The 26,565-nt window shown below is 40.5% G+C and overlaps 1 protein-coding gene across 4 annotated transcripts in view; it reads right to left on the reverse strand.

Moving 5' to 3' along the window:
• The window catches only part of YES1 (YES proto-oncogene 1, Src family tyrosine kinase), an 85,623-nt gene that overhangs the window by 27,866 nt on the left and 31,192 nt on the right, over positions 1-26,565 (reverse strand). For 2 of the 4 annotated variants that reach the window (XM_037982467.2, XM_007974501.3), the window contains exons 2-3: positions 5,796-6,074; positions 624-723 (exon numbers count right to left, since the gene is read on the reverse strand). In XM_037982467.2, the coding sequence (XP_037838395.1) occupies positions 624-723; positions 5,796-6,066 (371 nt within the window). In that variant the 5' untranslated portion in view covers positions 6,067-6,074. Of the gene's footprint in view, positions 1-623; positions 724-5,795; positions 6,075-8,106; positions 8,199-18,656; positions 18,712-26,565 lie in introns of all 4 variants that reach the window. The other 2 variants (XM_037982464.2, XM_037982465.2) reach the window with 2 other exon arrangements.

Below are 26,565 nucleotides of genomic sequence, written 5' to 3' on the forward strand. Positions count from 1 at the left end.
GTAGCAGATGGGAACAAGGATGGAAGAAAACATGACTGGAAGCAAACAGACCATAAATACATATTTTGAGAAGCTACAGAGTGGTCATTATGCTTGCTAATGAAATTATTCCATCTACTTTCTACAATGAGCATCAAAACTTTCTACAGTGTACCTCTAGACTTTAAAAGTCTAAGAGTCACATAAGGAATAAAACAACTTAATTTCATCAATTGGCAAGTACATGGGTTCCTTACCCAACTTTTTCCTTTTTTTTTTTTTTTTTTTTTTTAATAGAATAAGATCTTTAAACCATCTGGTACTTAGAAAAATAGGAGCATCGAATTCTCTTCCTAAAATTAAAAAAAAAAAAAATACACTTACATGTACCCCCCTCAATAACTCTTCATTCTTAAATCTCTGTTTATGGCAGAACCACAGCAGCACAAATGGTAGAAGTAATAACTTCTGGCTACAGCAGCAGTGTTATGACATGCCTCTAAAGAAGCCAATGCATCGTTAAACCCAGTGGGCAGCCCATGCCCTACCTCTCTCATCTCTGGATCAACAACTAGCTCAGCAGTTTCAGTGTAAAGACCAGATTTCTGTCAGTATTTCTCTCACAAAATATTCATGACACTTACGTATTGTTAATTATTTGAAATCTTTCACCCTTCTTAAATGAAAGGTCTTCTGTAGTTCTAGCTTCATAATCATATAAGGCCACAAATATAGTAACACCACCTATCAGAGGGAAAAAACACCAAGGTAAATTATGTAGCTAAGTTAACAAAACAGAAAAAAAGAACTATTGCCAGCCCAAAAAGAGAGGAAAAAAAAAAAAAGCTTAAGGATAGTTTTTACTGCAGTTGCCAGAAACTATTTTTAGAAGTTGGAGCTACTGAATAATTTTAAAGTAGAGAGACATGACCATATTTTATGTTCTGGGACAATAACTCAATAACTGGTAGTAATAACTAGTCTTAAACTGTCTGAAGACCTTCCATACTACTACTGTATTCTGCAAATTGTAAAACTCTGTAGACTTGGAGAAACAAACTTAATTTTGTTTTTTTTTTTTGAGACGAAGTCTCACTCTGTCACCCAGGCTGGAGTGCAGTGGTGTGATACCGACTTGCTGTAACCTCTGCCTCCTAGGTTCAAGCGATTCTCATGCCTCACCCTCCTAAGTAGCTGGGATTACGGGCATGTGCCACCACACCTAGTTAATTTTTTTCTATTTTTAGTAGAGACAGGGTTTCACTGGGTTAGCGAGGCTGGTTTTGAACTCTGGCCCCAAGTGATTCGCCCGCCTTGGCCTCCCAAAGTGCTGGGATTACAGACGGGAGCCACTGTGTCGAGTCAACAAATTTAATTTTGATTCATGGTAGCAACATCTCTGGCTTGGAAATGTAGTCAAATTTCAAATCAATTATTTGACAGAAAAAGCATTGATAAGCACTATAAACAAGTGGGGCAGTGTTCTTCATATAAATAATGAACAATTGCATCTAATCATCACCAGTAATAACTAATTTACTAGTTCTAGCAAAATTATTACATATTTAACACTTAAAGATAAAAATGTCATGTTCTGTCTTAAATGGTATCAGATGGTCACAGCAGCTCATGTCTGTAATCTCAGCACTTTGGGAGGCCAAGGTGGGTGAATCACTTGAGGCCAGGAGTTTGAGACCTGCCTGGTCAACATGGCGAAAACCCGTCTGTACTAAAAATACAAATATTAGCCAGGCATGGTGGTGCATGCCTGTAATTCCAGCTACTGAAGAGGTTGAGACAGGAGAATCACTTGAAACCTGGAGGTGGAGGTTGCCATGAGCCGAGATTGTGCCACTGCACTCCAGGTTGGGCGACACAGCGAGACTGCATCAAAAAAATAAAATAAAATAAAATAAAATAAAATAAAATGGTATGGATGATATGAATTATAAAGTATAAATTCAAAAACTAAACTGTCATATTTAGCATTATGTGCAGATGCTTAAAGCGATTAGCATCCTGAACAGCCAAACTATTATTTGCAAACAAAACAAATAATAAAATAGATGTATACAATATGCATGACCATTTCAATGTTAAAACTATTCAAGGCAGGTATTCAGGTTAAAAACCCCATAATAAATTAATATTCTTTTTAAAAACGGTATATATTTATTGTATACAACAGGATGCTTTGAAATATGTCTACTTGCGGAATGGCTAACTAGAGCTAATTAACATATGCATTGCATCACATATCATTTTTGTGGTGAGAACACTTAAAATTTCATTAGTAGTTTTCAAGAATACAATATATTGCTATTAACCGTGTTTTACAATAGATCTCTTGCCTCCTCCTATCTAAATTTTGTATCCTTTGGCCAACATATTTTTAATTTGAATATATATATGCTCTACTCAATATAATCCCACTGACTTGTCAGATCAAAAAAAATTTCTTTCTTTCTTGAAATGGAGTCTTGCTCTGTTGTCCAGGCTGGAGTGCAGTGGCACAATCTTGGCTCACCACAACCTCACCTCCTGGGTTCAAGTGATTCTCCTGCCTCACCGTCCTGAGTAGCTGGGAGTACAGGTGTGCACCTCTATGCCCAGCTAATTTTTGTATTTTTGTAGAGATGGGGTTTCACCATGTTGGCCAGGCTGGTCTCAAACTCCTGACCTCAAGTGATCTACCTGAGTCGGCCTCCCAAAGTGCTGGAATTAAAGGTGTGAGCCACTGTGCCCGGACGACATCTTTATTTGGATGTCTAATAAGCATTTAAAATCTATTACAAAACAAAGCTCTTGATTTTTCTCCTCTAACCTGTACCCAAGTCTTTCCTATCTAAGTAAATGGCCCTACTATCTAATCAGGTACTCAAGCCAAGTCCATTACTAGTGCTATCAGTTTTACCTCTAATATACTTACTATTTACTTTCCATTTCCACTGCTGCTACCCTAACCCAAGTCCTTGTCACCTCTCATTGGGGCTGGGTGGACTACTGAAAGTGCTAGTCTCATCTGCTTCTACACAGCTTCCCTACCATCCATTCTCCACACAGCTATCAGAGTCAGTTTCTCCGCAAAAGAAAATTCAATCATGCAAATCCTTTCTTAATCTCTTCAGTAGTTTCTTCCTAGCTTTGAATAAAACCTAAACTCCCTACCAGAGTCTATGGGGTCCTGAGTAATCGTGGTCTCCTAACTCTTCAATCCCATATTATACAGTTCTCCCCTCCGTTTATACTCAAAACTTCCAAGTCTCCTTGTATCTCCTAAACGTTGCATTTGTTACTCCCTCTCTCTAGAAAGCTCTTTCCCAGGATTGCACATAGGTAGGTCATTCTGGCTAATCAAATCTCAGCTCAAGGCTGGGAGTGGTGGCTCACGCATGTAATCCCAGCACTTTGGGAGGTCAAGGCGGGTGCATCACCTAAGTCAGGAGTTCAAGACCAGCCTGGCCAACATGGCGAAACCCCGTCTCTACTAAAGTACAAAAAAAGTTAGCCAGGTGCCGTGGTGCATTTCTTATCTTAGCTACTCGGGAGGCTGAGGCACGAGAATTGCTTGAGCCTGGGAGGCGGAGCTTGCAGTGAGCTGAGATTGCGCCACTGCACTCCAGCCTGGGTGACAAAGAGAGACTCCATATCCCTCCCCCTGCCAAAAAAAAATCTCAGTTCAAATGATTTCTTTTTGAGATAGCTTTCCCTGATTAACTGTAGGGCCTTCACCATCATTCTAGTTAGTTCCTTCACAGCATTTAAGGATCATTAATCATCCATCCTGTTTAGTTGTTTATTCACTAATTATTGTCCAACCCTCTATAATGTAAGCTCCATTAGGGCAGAAACCTTGTTTGTCTTGCTCATCTCTTCATACCTGGTACACAGACACTGAGTTAATAAATGAATACCCCTAATGGAGTATTTTATATAAGTAAATTGCTTTAGGTAACTAAACTGTGTCTTTTTTTTTTTTTTTTTTTTTTTTTTTTTTTTTGGAGACGGAGTCTCGCTCTGTCGCCAGGCTGGATTTGCAGTGGTGCAATCTCGGCACACTGCAACCTCCGCCTCCTGGGTTCAAGCCATTCTCCTGCCTCAGCCTCCCGAGTAGCTGGGATTACAGGCACGAGCCACCACGCCCAGCTAATTTTTTTGTATTTTTAGTAGAGATGGGGTTTCACCATGTTGGCCAGAATGGTCTCCATCTCTTGACCTTGTGATCCGCCCACCTCGGCCTCCCAAAGTGCTGGGATTACAGGCATGAGCCACTGCGCCCACTCTAAAGTGTGCCTTTAAGTATCAATTTCAACCATTTTAGATCACTATCTTTCCCAAACATAATTCTAAAAGTAAACTTTTGCTAAAGACTGAGAAATGCCCTCATGGCCATCTACTACTGAAGTATTCAGAGTTAGGGGGCTGGAATTACGACTGTAATTGACTTAACATGCATAACTTCTCAAATGAAGTCTAACAGAATCAGTGTATGGCAGTACTATGGCTTTTTTTTTTTTTTGCGACAGAGTCTTGCTCTGTCACCCAGACTGGAGTGCAGTGGTGCAACCTCGGCTCACAGCAATCTCTGCCTCCTGGGTTCAAGCACTTCTCATGCCTCAGCCTCCCGAGTAGCTGGGACTACAGGCACACACCACCACGCCTGGCTAATTTTTTCGTATTTTTAGTAGAGACAATGTTTCGCCATGTTGCCCAGGCTGGTCTTAAACTCCTGAGCTCAGGCAATCTGCCCACCTCGGCCTCCCAAAGTGCTGGGATTACAGGTGTGAGTCACCGCGCCTGGCCTCGCTATTGTTTTTGGTTCAGTTGGAACAGACTGTAGAAACAAATGCTTGTAGTGGGGATTTATCTTTTGCCCCCACTGGCTATTAATGAGGACATATATTGCTTGATTTGACGCTGGCAGCTGTTTTGCCAAGCCTAAGGATAAAGACACTCCCAAGGGCTGCAGAAGAGAGATAAAGAAATCTGAGTCCTTGATGACACCACAGAACTGCTGTGTCAAGGAACCCTGAAACTCACCCTACCTTTTTAAGCCAGCTATACTTCGTTACTTCAATGAAAATGCATCCTGATATGGGACCCTTTACAAAAGAGCTCATTTTCTCTCTTTTAAAACTGTTTGAATCTACTTTTTTAAGAGCCTTCCTTCTCCATGAAAGGTTGTCAACTATCACTTCTTGCTATTCTATAAAAGGATATGATAATGTAATAATTGGAATTCTGGAACAGGACAATAAATCTGAGCTCTCCTACTTACTATGACTTGGGGGAAAAATCATTTCAACTCTCTGAGCTTTAGGATTTTTCTTTTTTAAATCAGCAGCATCTGGGAGAAATATTCTATTATCACTACTTCACTGTCACTTAATTAACATCTATTAAGTAACTACTATAAGACTTAAGCACTTTACAATCCTGAGAAGTTGTCAAATTCTTGAGGGAAAGGTATATGTTTTTAATCTTTATGTTCCCAGTGCCTACCACACAGTGGGGTGGGCGGGGGGAGCTCAATAACTATTTGAATAAGGAGTTAATAAAATAATTAATGACATGATGCAGTACATAATCACCATCAGGTTACCACCAATTTTCCAGAACCATACCCATGTATACAATAAAACTGATTTTTATGTTAGAGACTAATTTTCACATACAATTATTTGAGAAGTCCTCAGGTAAGGTATCTTTCTTAAAGGCAGACAAGGTATCTTTCTTAAAGGCAGACAAGACTTAAGTATATATTACCCAAGATGATGTTCTCAAACAGACAATGTACTTGTCCATTTAAATCTCACCTGTTAAACCAGCAGGATATGAACTTGGCACCACTGAGAATGAGGAAGATGCACCTCCAAAAGGTGTTACCCCTGAGGATCCTCCAAATGGTGTCATGGAAAGACTGCTGAAATTAACTGCTGTTCCCTTTGCTGAAGATGACGGACATGGTGACGCTGTAGTGGGTTCTGCTCCATAATGGCTCACACTTGTACTGACAGGCTCTGGAGTATTTTCAGGTCTGTATTTAATGGCTGGACTTTTGTTTTCTTTACTTTTAATGCAGCCCATTATCAAATCTACAGAGACGATAAAACAAATATTTTGAGAGTCAGTTAATACACAGGATACTTCAAAAAGACAGGGTTCGAAAAATCATTTTAAGAAAAGCATCTGCCATTCCTGCAAAAAGGAACATTAACAAAACAAAAAGAAGAAAGCTGAAAACGAGGTCTCTTCCCCTCATTTATCTTTATTACCCAATTTGCAAAAGCCCTACTCCAATCGCTTCATTCTCCAACTCAATCACCTTTAACAGTCCAATGACAACATGCCACAGTATACTGGGAAAAGCATGGCTCTGAAGTCAGAGAGGCCTAAATTTGAATCCTGGCTTCCTACTTAGTAGTGGTGTGATCTCAGGGTATGTTGCTTAACCTCTATGCACTCCAGTTACTTGAAAAAATATCGCCAGGTGCGGTGGCTCACGCCTGTAACCCCAGCACTTTGGGAGGCCAAGGCGGGTGGATCACGAGGTCAGGAGTTTGAGACCATCCTGGCTAACATGGTGAAACCCCGTCTCTACTAAAAATGCAAAAAATTAGCTGGGCGGAGCTTGCAGTGAGCTGAGATCGCGCCACTGCACTCCAGCCTGGGGGACAGAGACTCCAACTCAAATAAAAAAAAAAAAAAAAGAAAAAAAAAAAGAAACAAAAAAAGTATCTGGGGGCCAGGCGCCGTGGCTCACGCCTGTAACAATAACACTTTGGGAGGCCTAGGCAGGCCAATCACTTAAGGTCAGGAGTTCAAGACCAACCTGGCCAACATAGTGAAACCCTGTCTCTGCTAAAAATACGAGAATTAGCTGGGCGTGGTGGTGCACACCTGTAATCCCAGCTACTAGGGAGGCTGAGGTACGAGAATCACTTGAACCCAGGAGGCAGAGTTGCAGTGAGCTGAGATTGTGCCAGTGCACTCCAGCCTGGGTGACCAAAAAAATAAAAAATAAACAAGTATCTAGGTGATAAAATTATCTGTTAAAAAAAAAAAGAAGAAAGAAAGAAAACACAATAGGAAAAAAAAAAAAGACAGAGAAAAACCTACCTCATAAAGTTTACCATGAGGATTAACTTTATGACAAATTCTAGACAATCTGGCACACAATGGGCACTAGCAAATACTGCTGTATTCTGTCTATACCAGCACTGTGCCAACAGAAATATAATCTAAGTCACAAATGTGAGTCACGTAATTTAAAATTTTCTAATTCAGTGTAGCCATATTAAAAAATACAAAGAGACAGGTAAAATTAACTTCAGTAGTTTATTTAACCCAGTATATCAAAAACATTTATTTCAACATGTAACCAATATAAACATTTTAACGACTTTTTTTTCATACTGAGCCTTAAAAATCTAATGTGTACTTTGCACTTGGAGTATATCGCAATTGGACTAGACATATTTCAAGGGCTCAAGACTTGTATATGGCTAGTGGCTATCATACAGCACAAAGTAGATCTGTATCATTTCCCTTCCCTGTCAATGAAAACACCCCTAATGCTCACCAAATGTAACCCCAACCTATCTTTTCAACCTTTCCAACTTTATTTCCTACTATTCTCATACTTAACGCTCACACACACACACACACACAAATCTTGTTTCCCCAATGCATATGCCCTGTGCTTTCCCATTTTGGGTTTCTTTTTCCCCCTTCTAAAATTGTCTCTGTCCAAAGTATTCTCCCCACCTCTCTACCTGCTAAAATCCTATCCTTTCACTGATGGTCATCACAAATGTTACTTTTCCATTCGGGCTTTTCTTATAATCAGTAAAATATCTTTTCTCTTAAAACCCACAACGTACCTTTGGTGAGATTTTCTTATGAGGCTCACTTTAGTCCATTTTATATAGCATTTTTTATTTACTGCTCTAATCCCAACCTACCCCCAAATTAATGGCAATACATTCCTTCGAAGCAAGAGTTGTGCTTTACTCATCACTTACCTACCGTATTATCTACCATACAGGTTTACTAACATTACAAAATCTGCATTATTCTATTCACTTTCTACAAAAGCATTAATATAGAATTCATTAATTCACTTACTTTCAAAGGTCATTCCTATTTGTAGTTTTTCCCTTTCTATGACATTCAAAAGGAAGTAGGTGAGTGATGGCCGCCTCATAAATTCTGAAAGACTGAACATTTACAACCTCAGCTGTATAATAATAATTTAAAATGTAGCTACAAATATTAAAATAGAAGCAGTCTCAGAACCTCAGAATTGGATTTTAGATCATTCTCTTAAATGGGCATATTCTAAAGATGTGACAGTTAAGAATAAGCATCAAAATATAACCGGGGCCAGGCGCGGTGGCTCACGCCTGTAATCCCAACACTTTGGGAGGCCAAAATGGGTGGACACTCTGAGGTCAGGAGTTCTAGACCAGCCTGGCCAACATGGTGAAACTCTATCTCTATTAAAAATACAAAAATTAGCTGGGCACGGTGGCAGGTGCCTGTAATTCCAGCTACTTGGGAGGCTGGTGCAGGATAATCGCTTGAACCTGGAAGGCGGAGGTTGCCATGAGCCAAGATTGTGCCATTGCACTCCAGCCTGGGTAACAAGAACAAAACTCCATCTCAAAAACAAACAAACAAACAAACCAAGAATCAAAAACCCACAACTGGATCTGGAAACTTATTACATGGTTAGCCTTTTGTATCTATGGGTTCTGCAGCCATGGAGTCAACCAAGAAACAAAAGTTTCAGAAAAAAATTGTGTCTGTACTAAATACGTACAGACTTTTTTTTCCTTGTCATTATTCCCTAAACAACACAGTACAATAACTATTTACATTGTATTAGGTATTATAAGTAATCTGGAGACAATTTAAAGCATATGGGGGACTGGGCGCAGTGGCTCACACCTGCCATCTCAGCACTTTGCAGGGCCAAGGTGGGTGGATCACCTGAGGTCAGGAGTTTGAGACCAGCCTGGCCAACATGATGAAACCCCGCCTCTACTAAAAATACAGAAGTTAGCCACGCGTGGTGGTGTGCACCTGTAGCCCCAGCTACTCAGGAGGCTGAGGCAGAAGAATCGCTTGAACCCGGGAGGCAGAGGTTGTAGTAAGTCAAGATTGTGCCACTGCACTCCAGCCTGGGTGAAAGACTGAGACTCTGTCTTAAAAACACAAACAAAACAAATAAACAAACAAAAAACAGCGTATGGGGGATTTGTGCACAGGTTATATACAAATACATGCCATTTTATATCAGGGACTTGAACTGTTCATCTGGGGATTTTGGTATCCACAGGAGGTCCTAGAAGGCTCTACAATTTTCCATGGATCTTGAGGGATGACTAACGTGAAAATATCGTAAAGGAATTATAAGCTAATAAAAGGCAGTTGCTTCTAGAAGTATTTAAAAAATTAAAGGTAAGTAGCTTCATAATCTAAAGTTAGAAAAGTCTTTTAAAGTATAAAGTAAAAGTAGGAACCTTAAAGGAAAAGACTAACAGATATGATTAAGTAACTTCCACATTGAGTGGGGCAGGGTTGGGGACAAAAGTTTAAGAGAAGCTAAAATATCTTTGTACTTGCTCATGCTTTCTTGTTCTCTCAATATATAACAAATGTACACATGTGGAATCTGGCTGACATTCTTAATAGAGACAACTCTTATGCATGAAAAGAAAAAGCCCAATAGAAAAACATGAAAACCTATCAAGGGACAATTCACAACACAGGAAAAGCCAATTAACATAGGAAAACGCATCCAATCTTCCCAGTCTTCCAAGAAATGTACATTATAAGAAGATACCTTTTGTGATTATCAGACTGAAAGATTTTGACTAAATATACTTAAGCCTGAAGGGAAAATTGTAACAATCAATACATATCCATAAAATATGTAAAAACTGGGAGAGGGAAAGGTCCACTGTTCCCCACCCCACTTTCTGTTAGGGCCAAGCACTGTTCTTTGCCTTTAAAAAAGAAAAAAAGTTCAACTGTAAAAATTTTAAAAGTTGGTACAAGAAATTTGCACAATTACCTGCATCCAAGTCTAAATATTAAGAAAACAGTATTAACTATTACATAAATTATACATAAGAATAGCAGTTGTATGAAGGAGGAAAAATTATGGGAGAAACCCATAATACTGTAATTTAAATTCTGAGAGGAGACCAACTGGGAAATACCATGTCAATTCACAACAGAGGCTCCTATAATTACCCACCCACCTCAGTTTCCACTCCCAGCTTAATTCCCATCCTCACCTCCTTTACCCATAACCATCTTAAAGTCCTCTTCCCTCAAAAGTCACACCTTTTCCTCTCACCCTATCAAGTCTTCCATTACTATGCTTAACCTGTCCTCCAGCCTCATTTTCTTAATCCAGAGTCCTGAGCCCAATGCCTCACATCTAAGCACTTATCTTTCCAATAACTTTAGGATAGCCCATCATTTTCAGTCCAGCTCCAACAGCACCCCAGTATCAATGCACAGGACCCATCATTGCTGCTCATCTCATTTACAAATATTACTAATGTGATATGTGATTCACATTTTTAAGTAAACTTCAGGTACAATATGAGTTAAACTGATTTTTATGGGTTGTCTTAGAAATGTTAACATCATGGCTGGGCAAGGCGGCTCATGCCTGTAATCCCAGCACCTTGGGAGGCCAAGGTGGGCAGATCACCTGAGGTCGGGAGTTTGAGACCAGCCTGACCAACGTGGAGAAACCCTGTCTAACTAAAAATACAAAATCAGCTGGGCATGGTGGGGCATGCCTGTAATCCCAGCTACTCGGGAGGGTGAGGCAGGAGAATCACTTGAATCCAGGAGGCAGAGGATGCGGTGAGCCGAGATTGTGCCATTGCACTCAAGCCTGGGCAACAAGAGTAAAACTCCATCTCAAAAAAAAAAAAAAAAAAAAAAAAGAAACGTAACATCATTTAAAACATTTATGTGGAAACCTACCTATTGGATATTATACTGATTACCAGAGTAACAAAATTTATCTGTAGGCCAAAGTTTTAACGAAGTGGAGAGTAACACCACAATTAAGGTAGAAGACAGAGGAACAGATTTTTTGGACCAGGTTCAGATGGTTCGTTTAGATTCATGCTGTGAAGTCTGGTGGGGGATTAATAATATGTTTAAAGCTCAGAAAAAGGTGGAAGCCAGAGACAGATTAAACAAAAATAGTTTCATAGTTTATCTGAACCTTTTAAAGATAATAAAACTCTCAAACAAGGTACAGATTTAGAGGAAATCAAAAGAATTAACACAATGTTGGAGGACACCTACATACAAGGATAAGACAGGGAGAGAAATTTGGAAGCAACTATTAGAATTGGCAATACTTCCATAAATACAAAAACATAGAAAAGATAATCATCAACTTCAAGACACTGGCAGGTTTGGGAAAGAGTTACAACCATATATACACACACACAATGTATATATATGTATACTACATATATATCTGTAGCAATTTTTTCATTTCATTTAAGACATAATTTTTTCATTATAAGCAAACAGACAAAATGTTAGCGTGTTAAATGTGGATAAATTATTTTTGTTTGAAGTATTTTATAATTTAACACCTTTTTTTTTTTTTTTGAGACAGAGTCTTGCTCTGTCGTCCAGGCTGGAGTGTAGTGGTGTGATCCTGGCTCCCTGCAACCTCCCCCTCCCAGGTTCAAGTGATTCTCCTGCCTCACCCTCCCGAGTAGCTGGGATTACAGGCGTGCGCCACCACGCCCAGCTAATTTTTTGTATTTTTAGTAGAGACAGGGTTTCACCCTATTGACCAGTCTGGTCTCAAACACCTGACCTTGTGGCCCACCCACCGTGGCCTCTCAAAGTGCTGGGATTACAAGCGTGAGCCACCGCACCTGGCCAATTTAACATTTTTTAATAAGAATTAAAATAAGTGGGAATAAACAGACTTTCAGGAAGAAAATGGCTAATAGTGTTAAAGACAAAGTCAACTCAAGTGGCATGTAAAATGATTTAAGTTGGGAACACACGTATTATCATGATGTTTCCTATCATTCCTTTGTCTACTTCACTGATCCTCTCCTTCACAGTCTTAGTGTAATCAAATACAGTTGCAACTTGGTTAGTCAACAGCCATTCTTCCTCTTCTTTGATAAAAAGAACTGTGATTTTGTTGATCCTTCTTCCGTTTGCCAAGTCCTTCAGGGGACGCTCAGTGCCTATCCAGCCCTACGTGGTAAATATTGATTTATTTAAGCCACTTACACGATCTTATCTCTATTGCCAGTTGGCTGGTTGAGCCATGAGCATGGGCTTCCAGGAAGTTTTCTTCACTTGTAAAGAAGAATACAAGACAGAAATATTCTATTTTCCTTCTACAGATGTTATCATCGATGATGCCTAAATCAAGTGACTTGCTCCACATCCTTAAGACTTGTTAAAACTGTTAATTAAATGTAAGTTAAAAACCGCAAAGGAATATCACTACATGATTAGTGAAAGATTATTATCTTTTCTGTGTTTTTATATTTATGGAAGTATTCCCAACTCTAATAGGAAGCAACCATTAGAGTTGGGAATACTTCCATAAATATAAAAACACAGAAAAGATAATCATCAACTTCATTCTAGAATCAAAACATTCTAATTTCTCATTCTAATTGATGTGTAGTGATATCCCTTTGTGGTTTTAATGTATATTTCCCTAATGACTACACCTTATTTCGAGCACTTTCTCGTGTGCTTATTTGCTTCCCATCTCTACTTTGGTGATGTGACTGTTCAAATCAGTTTTTAAACTAAAGTGTCTGTTCAAATCAAATTTTTAATTGGGCTGTCTTCTTTCTGTTATGTTCTGGAAACAAGAATATTTACCACTTTAACACTATTATATTCTTTATATATTCTGGAATCTAGTTGTTTGTCAGATGTTTATACTATACTATATTTCTCCCAGTCCATAGGTTGCCTTTGCATTTTCATAACAGTATCCTTGAACATGCTTTTAAATTTTAAGTTCAATTAAAATTTTTTATTTTTATGGTTTATGTGTCCTGAAAATTCTTCACCAGAAGATTTTCTATGCGTTCATCTGTAAGTTTGAACTCTTCTGTAAGTCAGGCCTATCGAGCCATTTTAAGCTAATTTTTGAATATAATAGTCTTACGTTCGGAAAAAAAAATTTTTTTTGAGATAAGGTCTGGCTCTATCATCCTGGCTGGAGTGCAGTGGCATGATCATGGCTCACTGAAATTTCCCCCTTCCAGGCTCAATCCATCCTCTTATCTCAGCCTTCTGAGCAGCTGGGACTACAGGTGAGCACCACCACACCTGGCTAATTTTTGTATTTTTTGGTAAGGACAGAGTTTCACCATGTTGCCCAGGCTGGTCTGGAATTCGTGAGCTCAAGCAATTCGCCTGCCTCGGCCTCCCAAAGTGATGGGATTACAGGCATAAGCCACAATGCCCAAACCTATGTTCAATTTTTTTTTTTTTTTTTTTTTTTTTGAGACGGAGTCTCGCTCTGTTGCCCAGGCTGGAGTGCAGTGGCGTGATCTCCACTCACTGCAAGCTCCGCTTCCCGGGTTCACACCATTCTCCTGCCTCAGCCTCCCGTGTAGCTGGGACTACAGGTGCCCACCACCGTGCTCAGCTAATTTTTTTTTGTATTTTTAGTAGAGACGGAGTTTCACTGTGTTAGCCAGGATGGTCTTGATCTAATGACCTTGTGATCCACCCGTCTCGGCCTCCCAAAGTGCTGGGATTACAGGCGTAAGCCACCGCACCCGGCCCTTTTTTTTTTTTCCCCAGGAGTTTTTAATATTGGTATTATTTTGTACTTAAATGTCAGTAATCAAGAAGGACTTTCCCCTCTAGCCAAACGCTTCCCAGCCCTCTGCGACCGCTCATGTCTGTCAGTTCACATCAATCTGGTTGCTCTTTGTCTGGCTTTACGGTTTCACTCCATGTATGTCCATTCTAGAATTCAGCAAAAAGTCAGAGACTTCTATGGATAGCATTATTTTTTGACAAAGTGTCCTTCCTGCTGAACTTTGCCCTACAACTTCTGCTGCCTCAGCTTCCATAAATTCTGATCTCTATCTCTTCATCTCGTTCTTTGCTCCAGATTCCCTGTCCCAGATCTACAATTTAGAATGTTCCCCAAGCAAAAAGCCAGGGTGGGTGGGTGAATTTAGAGTTCACCTTATTTGTTTCCCTTCTTTTAGGGATCACAGTCCTGCATTGCTGTTGTCCAAAGTCTAAAACACATTGTTTCATTTATTTTGTCCAGATTTTCAAAGTTTGTGTGTGTGTGTGGAGGTGTGGGGGTTAAGAGATGGTAAACTCCATCATGGTCACTTAAAAATTCTGAAAAGTTGCCAGTGTGGTGGCTCATGCCTTTAATTCCAATACTTTGGAATGGTGAGGTGGGAGAACTGCTTGAGGGCAGTGACTGTTGGGCAGTGATAGCAGGCACCACCGCACTCTGCTCAGGGCAATGAAGAAATATTCCATCCCCCATCAAAAAAAACCCAAAAAATCTGAAAAGTTAAAACCTAGAAAAACATTTCATTCCCTGGTGTTAATAATCATTCAAGTGATGGCTGGGCATGGTGGCTCATGCCTGTAATTCCAGCACTTTGGGAGGCCCAGGCAGGCAGATCACTTGAGGTCGGGAGTTCAAGATCAGCCTGACCAACATGGCGAAACCTCATCTCTACTAAAAATACAAAAATAAGCTGGGCATGGTGGTGCATGCCTATAATCCCAGCTAGTCGGGAAGCTGAGGCATGAGAATCACTTGAATCCAGGAGGTGGAGGTTGCAGTGAGCCAAGATTGCACCACTATACCAGAGCCTGGGCAACAAGAGCGAAACTTTGCTCAAAAAAAAAAAAAAAAAAAAAAAAAAATCGAGTGCAGAGGATATTATTTCGTAAATGACCTTGTGCTTCACTTTTTATTATAACAGATAAAATATTCCTTAAAAATCACCTTCAAATAAATTAACATTTTAAGTGTTTTATTATCATCTGTTAAATTACTCTGTGGCATTTTTCTTTTGTATTTCAAGAAAGAAAATTTTTTTTTGTGACGGGGTTTCACTTTGTCACAGGCTGGAATGCAGTGGCGCGATCATGGCTCACTGAAGCCTAGACCTCCCGGGCTCAAGCTATCCCCCCACCTCAGCCTCTCTAGTAGCTGGGACCACAGGCGCAGGCCACCACGCCTGGCTAATTTTTGTATATTTTTGTAGAGATAGGGCTTTGTCATGTTGCCCAGGCTGGGCACAGGGTTCCTCACACTTTGGCCTTCCCTGGGATTACGGGTGTGAGCTACCACACCTGGCCTGGAAGAAAAAAATGTTAAAAAGTATTTCCTTATGTATCTGCTTGGTAAGTCTAAATATTTATACTCAGCTTAATGTTGGGTTCTTTTGGACTGAAGAAGGGATTTCATTGTAAAGATAAAAATGGTAATAAGGAAGAGGCAAGAATTTCACATAAAAATCAAATTACAAGACAGTCTGATCATACACTACAAAAGCTTGTTCAAGTTTTTTTTTTTTTTTTTTTTTTTTTTGGACACAGAGTTTCACTCTTGTTGCCCAGGCTGGTATGCAATGCCGCGATCTCGGCTCACGGCAACCTCCACCTCCTGGGTTCAAGCGATTCTCCTGCCTCAGCCTCCTGAGTAGCTGGGATTACAGGCATGCACCAACCACACCAGGCTAATTTTGTATTTTCAGTAGAGACAGCGTTTCTCCATGTTGGTCAGGCTGGTCTCAAACTCCCAACCTCAGATGATCCGCCTGCTTTGGCCTCCCAAAGTGCTGGGATTACAGGCATGAGCCACCGCACCTGGTCTGCACGTTCAAGTTTGAATTCAAGTCTTGATACTAGGTAAACATTGCTTTGTTTTCTGGAAATTATTGCTTCCCTACTGTAATATGGATTAAGCATCTCTATTTCTTTTTTTTTTTTTTTTTTGAGGTGGAGTCTCACTCTTGTCACCCAGGCTGGAGTGCAATGGTGTGATCTCGGCTCACTGAAACCTCTGCCTCCTGGGTTCAAGCAATTCTCCTGCCTCAGCCTCCTGAGTAGCTGGGATTACAGGCACACAACACCATGCACAGCTAATTTTATATTTTTAGTAGAGACAGGGTTTCACCAAGTTGGTCAGACTGGTCTCGAACTCCTGACCTCAGGTGATCCACCTGCCTCGGCCTCTCAAAGTGCTGGGATTACAGGTATGAGCCACTGCGCCCAGCCAGCATCTCTATTTCTGTATTTCTGATGTTTCTAACTACTTTACTCTCTACTGATGGTACCTATTCTCTACCTCGTAACTTCTACTTACTCATAATTTTTATTCATTTGTGGTCTATTCCACGTTCCCTCAATCTTCCACAGCACTTGAATTATCTATTTCTGAGTTTGCATTTGCATGGCCAAGAGTAAAAGCAAAATAATATAAACTGCTATCTAACTGCACTAACCTGCTGACCAGTTATGGTTTGGCTACAGACTGGTCCTATGGTTTCCTTAAGAGGCTGTGGACTAGAAGGTTCTATGATGACTGGCCTCTTTGGCACAATCTCTTCTTAACATAAAGTCTCTTAGATTGATCTTTCTTTAATAGCTAGTAGAAATACACATTTTAGCAATACGCACTAAAAGTAAAAACTTTTCAAATTGAAACACACTTCCACATTAGATTTTTATTTAATGGAGATGAAGTCATAAATCTGGAATATTAATGATTAATGTTGATCCAGCTCTACTAAGTCACCTGCCATTACCAGAGGGAGGAGTCAGGTCAGTACAGACGGCTTTACTTTGTTCCCTCCTCATACCTGAACTACTTTCATCTTCCTGGATAATGGGCAAGAGAAGGCAGAGAGGAACTAAAAGAGCTTTGCTGCTGGGACAAGTTCTCAGGAGCAGAGAAGTAAAATGGCCCCTTTCCTATTTCTTATATGGCTGTCTTGTCACCCCCTAAAAGAAGGTAAATCACTGTATTCAAAAACTTGAACCATGACACTCATCTTTCGATTCAAAATCCTGTATGAATTAAAAGGTTGGTAAGACAGTGAGGAAAGACAGACACTGAGAAATGCTACCAGGTATTTAAGATGGTCAGGCATTCTCTTCTCTTTTAAAACCTCCAGACTTTCATAATCCTGTCCATTGTATAATAACTTTCCTGCTTCTTTTCTTTCCATATATCCCACTTCTAGCAAACTTTGTTCCAACTTTCCTGTGTTTCTCACATTCACTTAAAATACAATCTGATCCAATGCTGACTAATAATAAAACAAAAAATAAGAAAAAAACTGAGGTTCTGTCTCTTCCTTAAAACACTTTTCCCACCTGCTTGCTTGCTTTTTTTTTTTTTTTGAGACGCAGTCTTGCTCTGTTGCCCAGGCTAGAGTGCAGTGGTGCAATCTCGGCTCACTGTAACCTCTGCCTCCTGGGTTTGAACAATTCTCCTGCCTCAGCCTCCCGAGTAGCTGGAATTACAGGCGCCCGCCATCGCGCCCAGCTAATTTTTGTATTTTTTAGTAGAGACGGGGTTTCACCATCTTGGCCAGGCTGGTCTCGAACTCCTGACCTTGTGATCCACCTGCCTTGGCCTCCCAATGTGCTGGGATTACAGGTGTGAGCCACTGCGCCTGGCCCTCCCATCTGCTTTCTAAGACATCACCCTCTTGGTTTCCCCCATCTTACTGGCTGCTCCTTCTCAGTCTCCTGTGCTGATTGTTCCTCATCTCCCTGACATCCACACACTGGACTGCTGCAGAAAGGACTTCTCTATTTACATTCATTCCTTTGGAGATATCACCAATCTCATATCTTTAAATACCACCTGCAAATTGATGATTATCAAATTTATATCTTTATGGACTTCTGGACTTCTCACTTGAACTCACTTTAACTGTCTACGCAATATCTTCACTTGGACGTCTAAAAGGATTTCAAATTTAACATTTCCAAGAATCCTAATCTTCCTCCCCAAACCAACTCCTCTTGCAATCTTCCCCATCTTGATAAATGTTAATGCCATTCTTCTAGTTGTTCAGGCCAAAACTCTAAAGTCATCCTTATTATCTATTTCACACCCTTATATTCCTCAGTAACTCTTCTGGCCCTATTCTCAAAATATATTCAGTATCTGAAAACAACTCTCCACCTCCCACTGCCACCCTGGTCTAAGTCACATCATCTTTGACTAATTCAACAATACTGAATTATTCTAATAGCCTAACTGGTCTCCCAGTTCCTGCCATTGCACCATTTACAGGCCTGTCTCACAGTAGTTTTCCTTTTAAAATATAAATGATTAAAAAATAAATCATTTAACATCACTCCTCTGCCATAATCCACCCAAAGACTTCCAACTGCACTTAGAGTACAAGCCAAAGTTCCTACCACGGCCTTCAAATTCCAATAACCTACTATGTAGTCTTCAACTCCTACTACCGTGCCCCAACTTGCCTCACTTCTGCTACACTGGCCTTCTTGCTCTCCTTCAAACAGACCAAGCATACTCCCAGATTATTGTATGTATGGCAGAGCAGTTAAGAGCACAGACGTCAGAGACAGAATGTCTAGGTGCAAAGTTTGAGTCCATCACTTACTAGCTGGGTGAGCTTCAGCAAGTTACTCAATCTTTCTGTGTCCCAGTTTCCTTATCTGTAAAATGCAAATAATAAAAGTAAACCTCATAAAGCTGTGAAGATTAAATGAGTATGTATATATATACATATCAGTATATATATATATATGAGTATACACATACACACACACACACACACACACAACACCTAACACAGTGCCAGGTATTTGAAGCACGAATGTTCGCTACAACAGCGATCATTTTGATAACGATGGCTCTCTTCCACAGCACGTAAAGATGGGCAAATTAAAAAACAAAATTATTGAAATATAGCACAGCACAAAGAAAAATACACATAAATGTACAGGTGAATGAATTACATAAACTCAACACCAATGTACTCACCACCCAGACCAAGACACCCTGTCAGCACCCAAGAAGCCCTATCTCATGCTATTAACCCTGCATAGTTCCTCTTAACCACTATCTTGACTTCTAACATTACAGTTTAAGTTTTGCCTGCTTGTAAGGCTTCTTATAAATGGAATCATGCCCGGGCGTAGCGGCTCACGCTTGTAATACCAACACTTTGGGATTCATGGCTGGGCATAGTGGCTCACGCTTATAATACCAACACTTGGCCGGGCGCGGTGGCTCAAGCCTGTAATCCCAGCACTTTGGGAGGCCGAGACGGGCGGATCACGAGGTCAGGAGATCGAGACCATCCTGGCTAACACAGTGAAACCCCGTCTCTACTAAAAACACAAAAAACTAGCCGGGCGAGGTGGCGGGCGCCTGTAGTCCCCGCTACTCGGGAGGCTGAGGCAGGAGAATGGCGTAAACCCGGGAGGCGGAGCTTGCAGTGAGCTGAGATCCGGCCACTGCACTCCAGCCCGGGCAACAGAGCAAGACTCCGTCTCAAAAAAAAAAAAAAAAATACCAACACTTTGGAAAGCCAAAGCAGGAGGACTGCGTGAGCCCAGGAGTTTGAGACCAGCCTGAGCAACATGAGACCTCATCTCTACAAAAAGTAAAAAAATTAGCTGAGCATGGTGGCATACACCTGTAGTCCCAGACACTTGGGAGGCTGAGGTTGGAGGATCGCTTGAGCCTGGGAGATAGAGGCTATAATGAGCCGTGATTGTGCCACTGTACTCCAGCCTGGGTGACAGAATGAGACCTTGCCTCAAATAAATAAAAATAAAATGGAATCATATATAATGCCTTCTTTTGTGTTTGACCTCTTTCACTTAACGATGCTTGTGAGACTCATCTGTATTATCAGGAATAGCTGTACTCTGTTTTCACTGCTGTGTAGCATTCCTTTATATGAATATACCATAGGTAAGGGATATGAATTGTTTCCAGTTTTTTTGCTATTATAATAATGACAGCAATGAACATTCCTGAGCCCTCCTTGGTATACATGTATGCATATTCCACTGGACATAACCTTGCGATAGATTGCTGGGTCAAAGTGTTGGCACTGCTAAACAGTTTTCTAGAGTAGCTATAGCAGTTTATACTCTCACCAGCGAGCATGAGAGTTACCATTGCTTTACATCATCAATACTTGCTATATTTGATCTTTTTTTTTTGAGATGGGAGTCTCCCTCTGTCACCCAGGCTGGAGTGCAGTGATGCAATGTTGGCTCACTGCAAACTCTGTCTTTGGGGTTCCAGTGATTCTCGTGCCTCAGCCTCCCATGTAGCTCGGGTTACAGGCTCATGCCACTATGCCTGGCCAATCTTTTAAAATGTATCTGTTCTGGTGGGTGTGTAGGAGTCTCTCATTGTGATTTTAATTTTACGTTCATAATTACTAATGAAGTGGCACCTTTACACATGTTTACCGGCCATTATCTTTTATGAAAGGTCTGTTCAAGACACTTATCCATTGTTCTATAGGGTTGTCTGTTCTTTTCTTACTGACTTGTAAGGCATTCTTTAATTTTCTGTATATTGGAGGAGTAAGATTTAGTATATTTACTCCTGTATCCCCAGAACCTACAAGACAGCCTGAAACATAAAAAGCATTAATATTTTGTACATGAATGAATGCCTGACTGTTTGTTTTCAGATCCTAATCATAACTGTTTCTACAATTCTGCCTCATGATCTGACAACATATGGTGATTCCTAACCTCCAATCCAATCCAAGGAGGTTCTAAAATGTTGACTGCCCAACAATCTTTATAAAGTAGAACTCTGTCTGTAACACTCTCTAGGATACATCTGTAAATGGCTTCCTACAACCTACAAAATAAAACCTCAACCCTTAACCAGGCATTCCAGGTTAACTTCCCCAACTTACTTTTCTAATATGCTTTCCCTATCTTCCAAAACACGTATTTGTGGTTATGAAAAACAAAAAGGTCAACTAGACACTAACCACAAAAATCAGGAGGCAATTATTAATTTATTTTCGTTCTTTTGCTCTAGAAAATATCTTTGAAGCAGAGGCAGCAGGATGTGCAAAAGCTCGTAAACAAGAGGGAACAAAGTGGGGTTTTAAGTCTTAAGTAGTCTGGTGCTGGTGAAGAATAAGAAGGGAAGGAGGCCAAAACAACAACAGGGAACAGAGCCTATGACTCAAGGATCTTATATTTCCTTCTATTTAGCACTAATTGCTTTATATATGTACATAAGGACATTCATTTAATTTTGTTGAAAAAATAAATCACCGAATTGTAACTTGATTCTGATTAATTCTATCCAACAACCTGCCTGACATTTATATTCCTCCTTCCTCCAAAAAGCCAAGCCTAACAAAAATTCTAGAAATACTTGTAGGTTTTCCAACTATTTCATAACTTATCAACTCCATAAGTCATATGAAAAATTTTCAACTTTATGTTAGGTGGTCATCTATCAGAATTACCTGTATCAGGCTGGGCGACTTGGCTCATGCCTGTAATCCCAACACTTTGGGAGGCTGAGGCGGGTGAATCACTTGAGGTCAGGAGTTCAACATAAGCCTGGCCAACATGGTGAAACCCTGTCTCTACTAAAAATACAAAAATTAGCCAGGCATGGTGGTGTGTGCCTGTAATCCCAGCTACTTAAGAGGCTGAGGCAGGAGCATCGCTCTAACCCAAGAGGCGGAGGTTGCAACGAGCTGAGATCACGCCATTACACTCCAGCCTGGACAACATAGCAACACTCTGGCTCAAAAAAAAATAAAAAATAAAAAATAAAAAAAAAGAATTACCTATATCAGAACGTACTTACAGCAGCATGTTTAGTAAAGCTATAACAAATTTGAAGTAAGTTTATAATGTATCTGGTTCAATCATTAACAGTTAACACATTATGTTGTACACACACATTATGTTGTACAGTGTTACACTATTATTTTGCTTTAATAAAATTTTACACTTTGACAGTGCTTTATGTCTTCAAAGCTCTTTGTTATTATTTGATCCCAAAATAATCCCAATATGTTACCACGACAAGCAGGCATAATCTCTACATTTTACATTTGAAGAAACCGAAATGGAGGGAGGTTGTTACATGCCTTGCTCAAGGACAGGGGGCTAAAAGTAGGCAAAACTAGGGAACCAGGTCTTCTGATTCTATACTGCATTATTTCTACAACCCATACATCCTTTAGGGAAGCCTTGTGTATAACATTCTTTGTTCATTGGCAAGTTACTAAATATTAGCCCTTTAGAAAATGTAACAAACATGGTAACATTATTTACAGCCAAACCCACTCCTCGACCTATAGCAAAAATCTACTAACTTTGGAAACAGCACCCTGCCTGTCAGCATGACAATGTTGCCTTATTATTAGTAACAGTGACTAAAAATTCTCAAATGATTTAACACATTTCTGAGCCTCTTAAAAAATTAAATGTACATTATTTCTATAAACTAACTCTAATAAGCTAACTAATTGTGACATTACATGTGCTATCTAGTTTGGGAGGAATAGCCCTAGTCTGGCATTTTGCCCAGATGGCTCAAATTTACATACAAGTTTTAAATCTTTAAGAAATCCTAGAAAAATAAATTTAGAGACTTAACTTCATAAAACATGAACAATTTCCATAGGTCACGGTGTTCTACAGGCCATAAACTAGTCTATGATTTTTCTCTTTCATTTTTAAATCCCCTCTCTTAAGCATAAAACACAAAAGGATAGGCAGGACCACAAAAGAGAAAACATAGGCAGAGAGAAGGGAGCAGCAGATTACTAAAGAGCGTGCACTTTGTCTTGTAAAAGCAAACAAAGAACTTCATTTTCCAAGAGTCAAAGGAGACAAGAAATGTTAGTAATGGAAAACTGATCTTGCAGGGGTCGGTAATGGTACCAATTTTTTTACCATCTTTTTCTTTTTCTGCCCTTTAGATATACAAACAATTGACCTTAAAGAAAAGTAACCCAACTCCTAAATTCCTGGAACCTCATGGTTTCTTTAATGAAGTCTGATATAGGATCAGCCATGAGAAGAGTCTGATGTAAAAAATATGTAAAGAATTGTATGGTTGGGTGCAGTGGCTGATCCCAGTAGTTTGGCAGGCTGAGGTGGGAGAATCACTTGAGTCCAGGAGTTCAGGACCAGCCTGGGCAACAAAAGGAGACTCCCATCCCCGACAAAAAAATTTTAAAATTTGCCGGGCATCGTGGTACACACCTGTAGTCCCGGCTACTCAGAAGGCTGAGGTGGGAGGACAGCTCGAGCCTGGGAGGTCAAGGCTGCAGTTAGCTATGATCGCACCACTGCACTCCAGCCTGGGCGACAGAGACCCTGTCTCAAAAAAAAAAAAAAAAAAAAAAAAAAGAAATGTAGAGAATAATTTTTGTTTGTTATAGATTATAGTAACAAAAATAACAAAATAAAGCCTTGAGATTTAAAAAAAAAGTATTAAATTCAACATAGAACAGATGTGAATTATGAAGATCCCAGGTAACAGTTAATTACCTTCAGCCACCTCAGGCAATTATTAAAGACAGTTTGTTGGTAGAAAGGCACCTGTCAAGTACTATTATGCATCATTCCCTCTACAAATCCAGTCAACTCAAAAAATAAGCTGACCATACACCTGTCTCAAGAATCTTTACTCTCGGCCGGGCTCGGTGGCTCAAGCCTGTAATCCCAGCACTTTGGGAGGCCGAGGCGGGCGGATCACGAGGTCAGGAGATCGAGACCATCCTGGCTAACACAGTGAAACCCCGTCTCTACTAAAAAATACAAAAAAACTAGCCGGGCGAGGTGGCGGGCGCCTGTAGTCCCAGCTACTTGGGAGGCTGAGGCAGAAGAATGGCATAAACCCGGGAGGCGGAGCTTGCAGTGAGCTGAGATCCGGCCACTGCACTCCAGCCTGGGCGACAGAGCCAGACTCTGTCTCAAAAAAAAAAAAAAAAAAAAAGAATCTTTACTCTCTCAGATTTTCACACCTTACTTTCAGTCTTTTGTCAAGATTTTTGACCAGCAAATTACAGTAAATAATTAGATACCACTTTCAAGTCCTTATGTCAGTTAAATGCTCCTCAGGTACTGCATGTACTCTTCTTTAATGGGGTTTTTAAACTTTAAAAATACCATTCACTTGTTTCTATAACAATGTATGTAGTGTTTTTTTTCTTTTTTTCTTAAATCTCTTTAAGAGAGACTAAAGAGGCTGGGTGCGGTGGCTCACGCCAGTAATCCCAGCACTTTGGGAGGCTGAAGAGGGTAGATTACCTGAGGTCAGGAGTTTGAAACCAGCCTGGCCAACATGATGAAAGCTCGTCTCTACTAAAAATGCAAAAATTAGCCAGGCGTTGAGGCACACACCTGCTACTTGGGAGGCTGAGGCAGGAGAATCGCTTGAACCAGGGAGGTGGGAGTCACAGTTAGCCAAGATCATGCCACTGCAGTCTGCACTCCAGCTTGGGCGACAGAATGAGACTTTGTCTCCAAAACAAAAACAAAAACACAAACTTAATCTCCAGTGTGGCAGTATTGAAAAGGGGGCCTTTAAGCGATGATTGGATAATGAGGGCTCTGCCCTTATTAATAATTCAATCAATGTATGGATTAATAAAGCATAAACAGATTCATGGGTCATCATGGGAGTACAACTGATGGCTTTGTAAGAGGAAGAGAGATCTGAGCTTAGCACAACAGCACATTCAGACCCCTCACCATCTGATACCCTGCATCACCTAAGGATGCTGTAGACAAGAGTCCTACCAGCAAGAAAGCCCCTCCCAGACGACAACCCTTGACCTTGGACTTCTCTGCCTCCAGATCTGTAAGAAATAAATTCCTTTTCTTTATAAATTAGCCAGTTTCAAGTATTCTGAAAATGGACTAAGACACCTTCCTGTGCCCCATATGGCCAACTGGTCACCAGGACCTGAACATACTGCTCTGTAATCTCTAGAATTCTTCCATTTCTCCCCCAACTAATTACTACTTCCCTTGACTGGATTACTGCAAAAGCCTCCTCAACTGACTTCCATCCTTCTACAGTGTTAGGTCTCCAATCCTTCCTGGCTGTAATGTGAAAAATGTTTGTGTTCTCTAGAAAACAAAGTCTAATTATGAGCCTTTGATGGTCCAGTCCCTTTTTTTCCCCAATATAAAGTCAAAACTCCTTAACGTAAAACAGAAGACCTTGGCCAGGCACGGTGGCTCACACCTTTAATCCCAGCACTTTGGGGCCCAAGGTGGGTGGATCACCTGAGGTCAGGAGTTTGAGATCAGCCTGACCAACACAGTGAAACCCCGTCTCTACTAAAAATACAAACAATTAACCGGGCATGATGGCAGGCACCTATAATCCCAGCTACTCAGGAGGCTGAGGGAGGAGAATTGCTTGAACCTGGGAGACGGAGGTTGTAGTGAGTCAAGATTGCGCCATTGCACTGCAGCCTAGGGGACAAGAGTGAAACTCCATTTCAAAAAAAAAACAAAAACAGAGGGCCTTGTATGATTTGCTTAAGTTACTATTGGCTCTCGAATTTCTTTTTTTTTTTTTTTTTGAGACGGAGTCTCGCTATGTCGCCCAGGCTGGAGTGCAGTGGCACGATCTCGGCTCACTGCAAGCTCTGCCTCCCGGGTTCACGCCATTCTCCTGGCTCAGCCTCCTGAGTAGCTGGGACTACAGGCGCCCGCCACCATGCCCGGCTAATTTTTTGTATTTTTTCTAGTAGAGACGGAGTTTCACTGGGTTAGCCAGGATGGTCTCGATCTCCTGACCTCGTGATCCGCCCGTCTCGGCCTCCCAAAGTGCTGGGATTACAGGCTTGAGCCACCGCACCCGGCCCTCGAATTTCTTTTAGATCCTCAAATGTACCATACTATTTTCATAAATGTTTGGCACAACCTCCCTCTTTCCTCATGCTTGGCTTGTGACTACTCAACCTTCAGGTATTAGCTTAAACGTTCAAGGAATCTTCCTTGATCTCCCATGTGCTCGCATAGTATATTTTATTCCTGCCCCCACACCATCTATGACACTGAATTGTCACTGCCTGTTTACCCTTCTCTGAACTGCAAACTTTGAGACAATAAAATTTTCTCTCTTGTAGCTTAGCCTAGTGTTGATCCATAGCTGATGCTCAATAAATATTTTTACAGATCATGAATACAAACTGACTTTGGAGTTAGACATACATTTCAATTCTGGTTCTGTCACTTATTAGCTACGGTGATCCTTGATCAAATTACTTTATCTTTTCTAAGCTTGAATTTCTTTTTCTTTTTTTTTTTTTTTTTTTGGAGGAATAATACCTATCTTGCAAGGTTGTAAGAATTAACTGGTATCATATGCAAAGCAATCATAGCACATACCTGAATGACAGCAGGGTTTGCCTTGGTTAAAACTTACGGCTTTAAGGACAGAGTCTGACTAGAGGTAGCTTAAGCAAAAAGGGGATTTTTAAGAAATAAGTTATAGGAGTGCCTCATGGAATTCAGGGTCATAAGAGAAACTAG

The sequence above is a fragment of the Chlorocebus sabaeus genome, chromosome 18 (genome assembly GCF_047675955.1).
Source record: "Chlorocebus sabaeus isolate Y175 chromosome 18, mChlSab1.0.hap1, whole genome shotgun sequence".
Taxonomy (NCBI): Eukaryota; Metazoa; Chordata; class Mammalia; order Primates; family Cercopithecidae; genus Chlorocebus; species Chlorocebus sabaeus.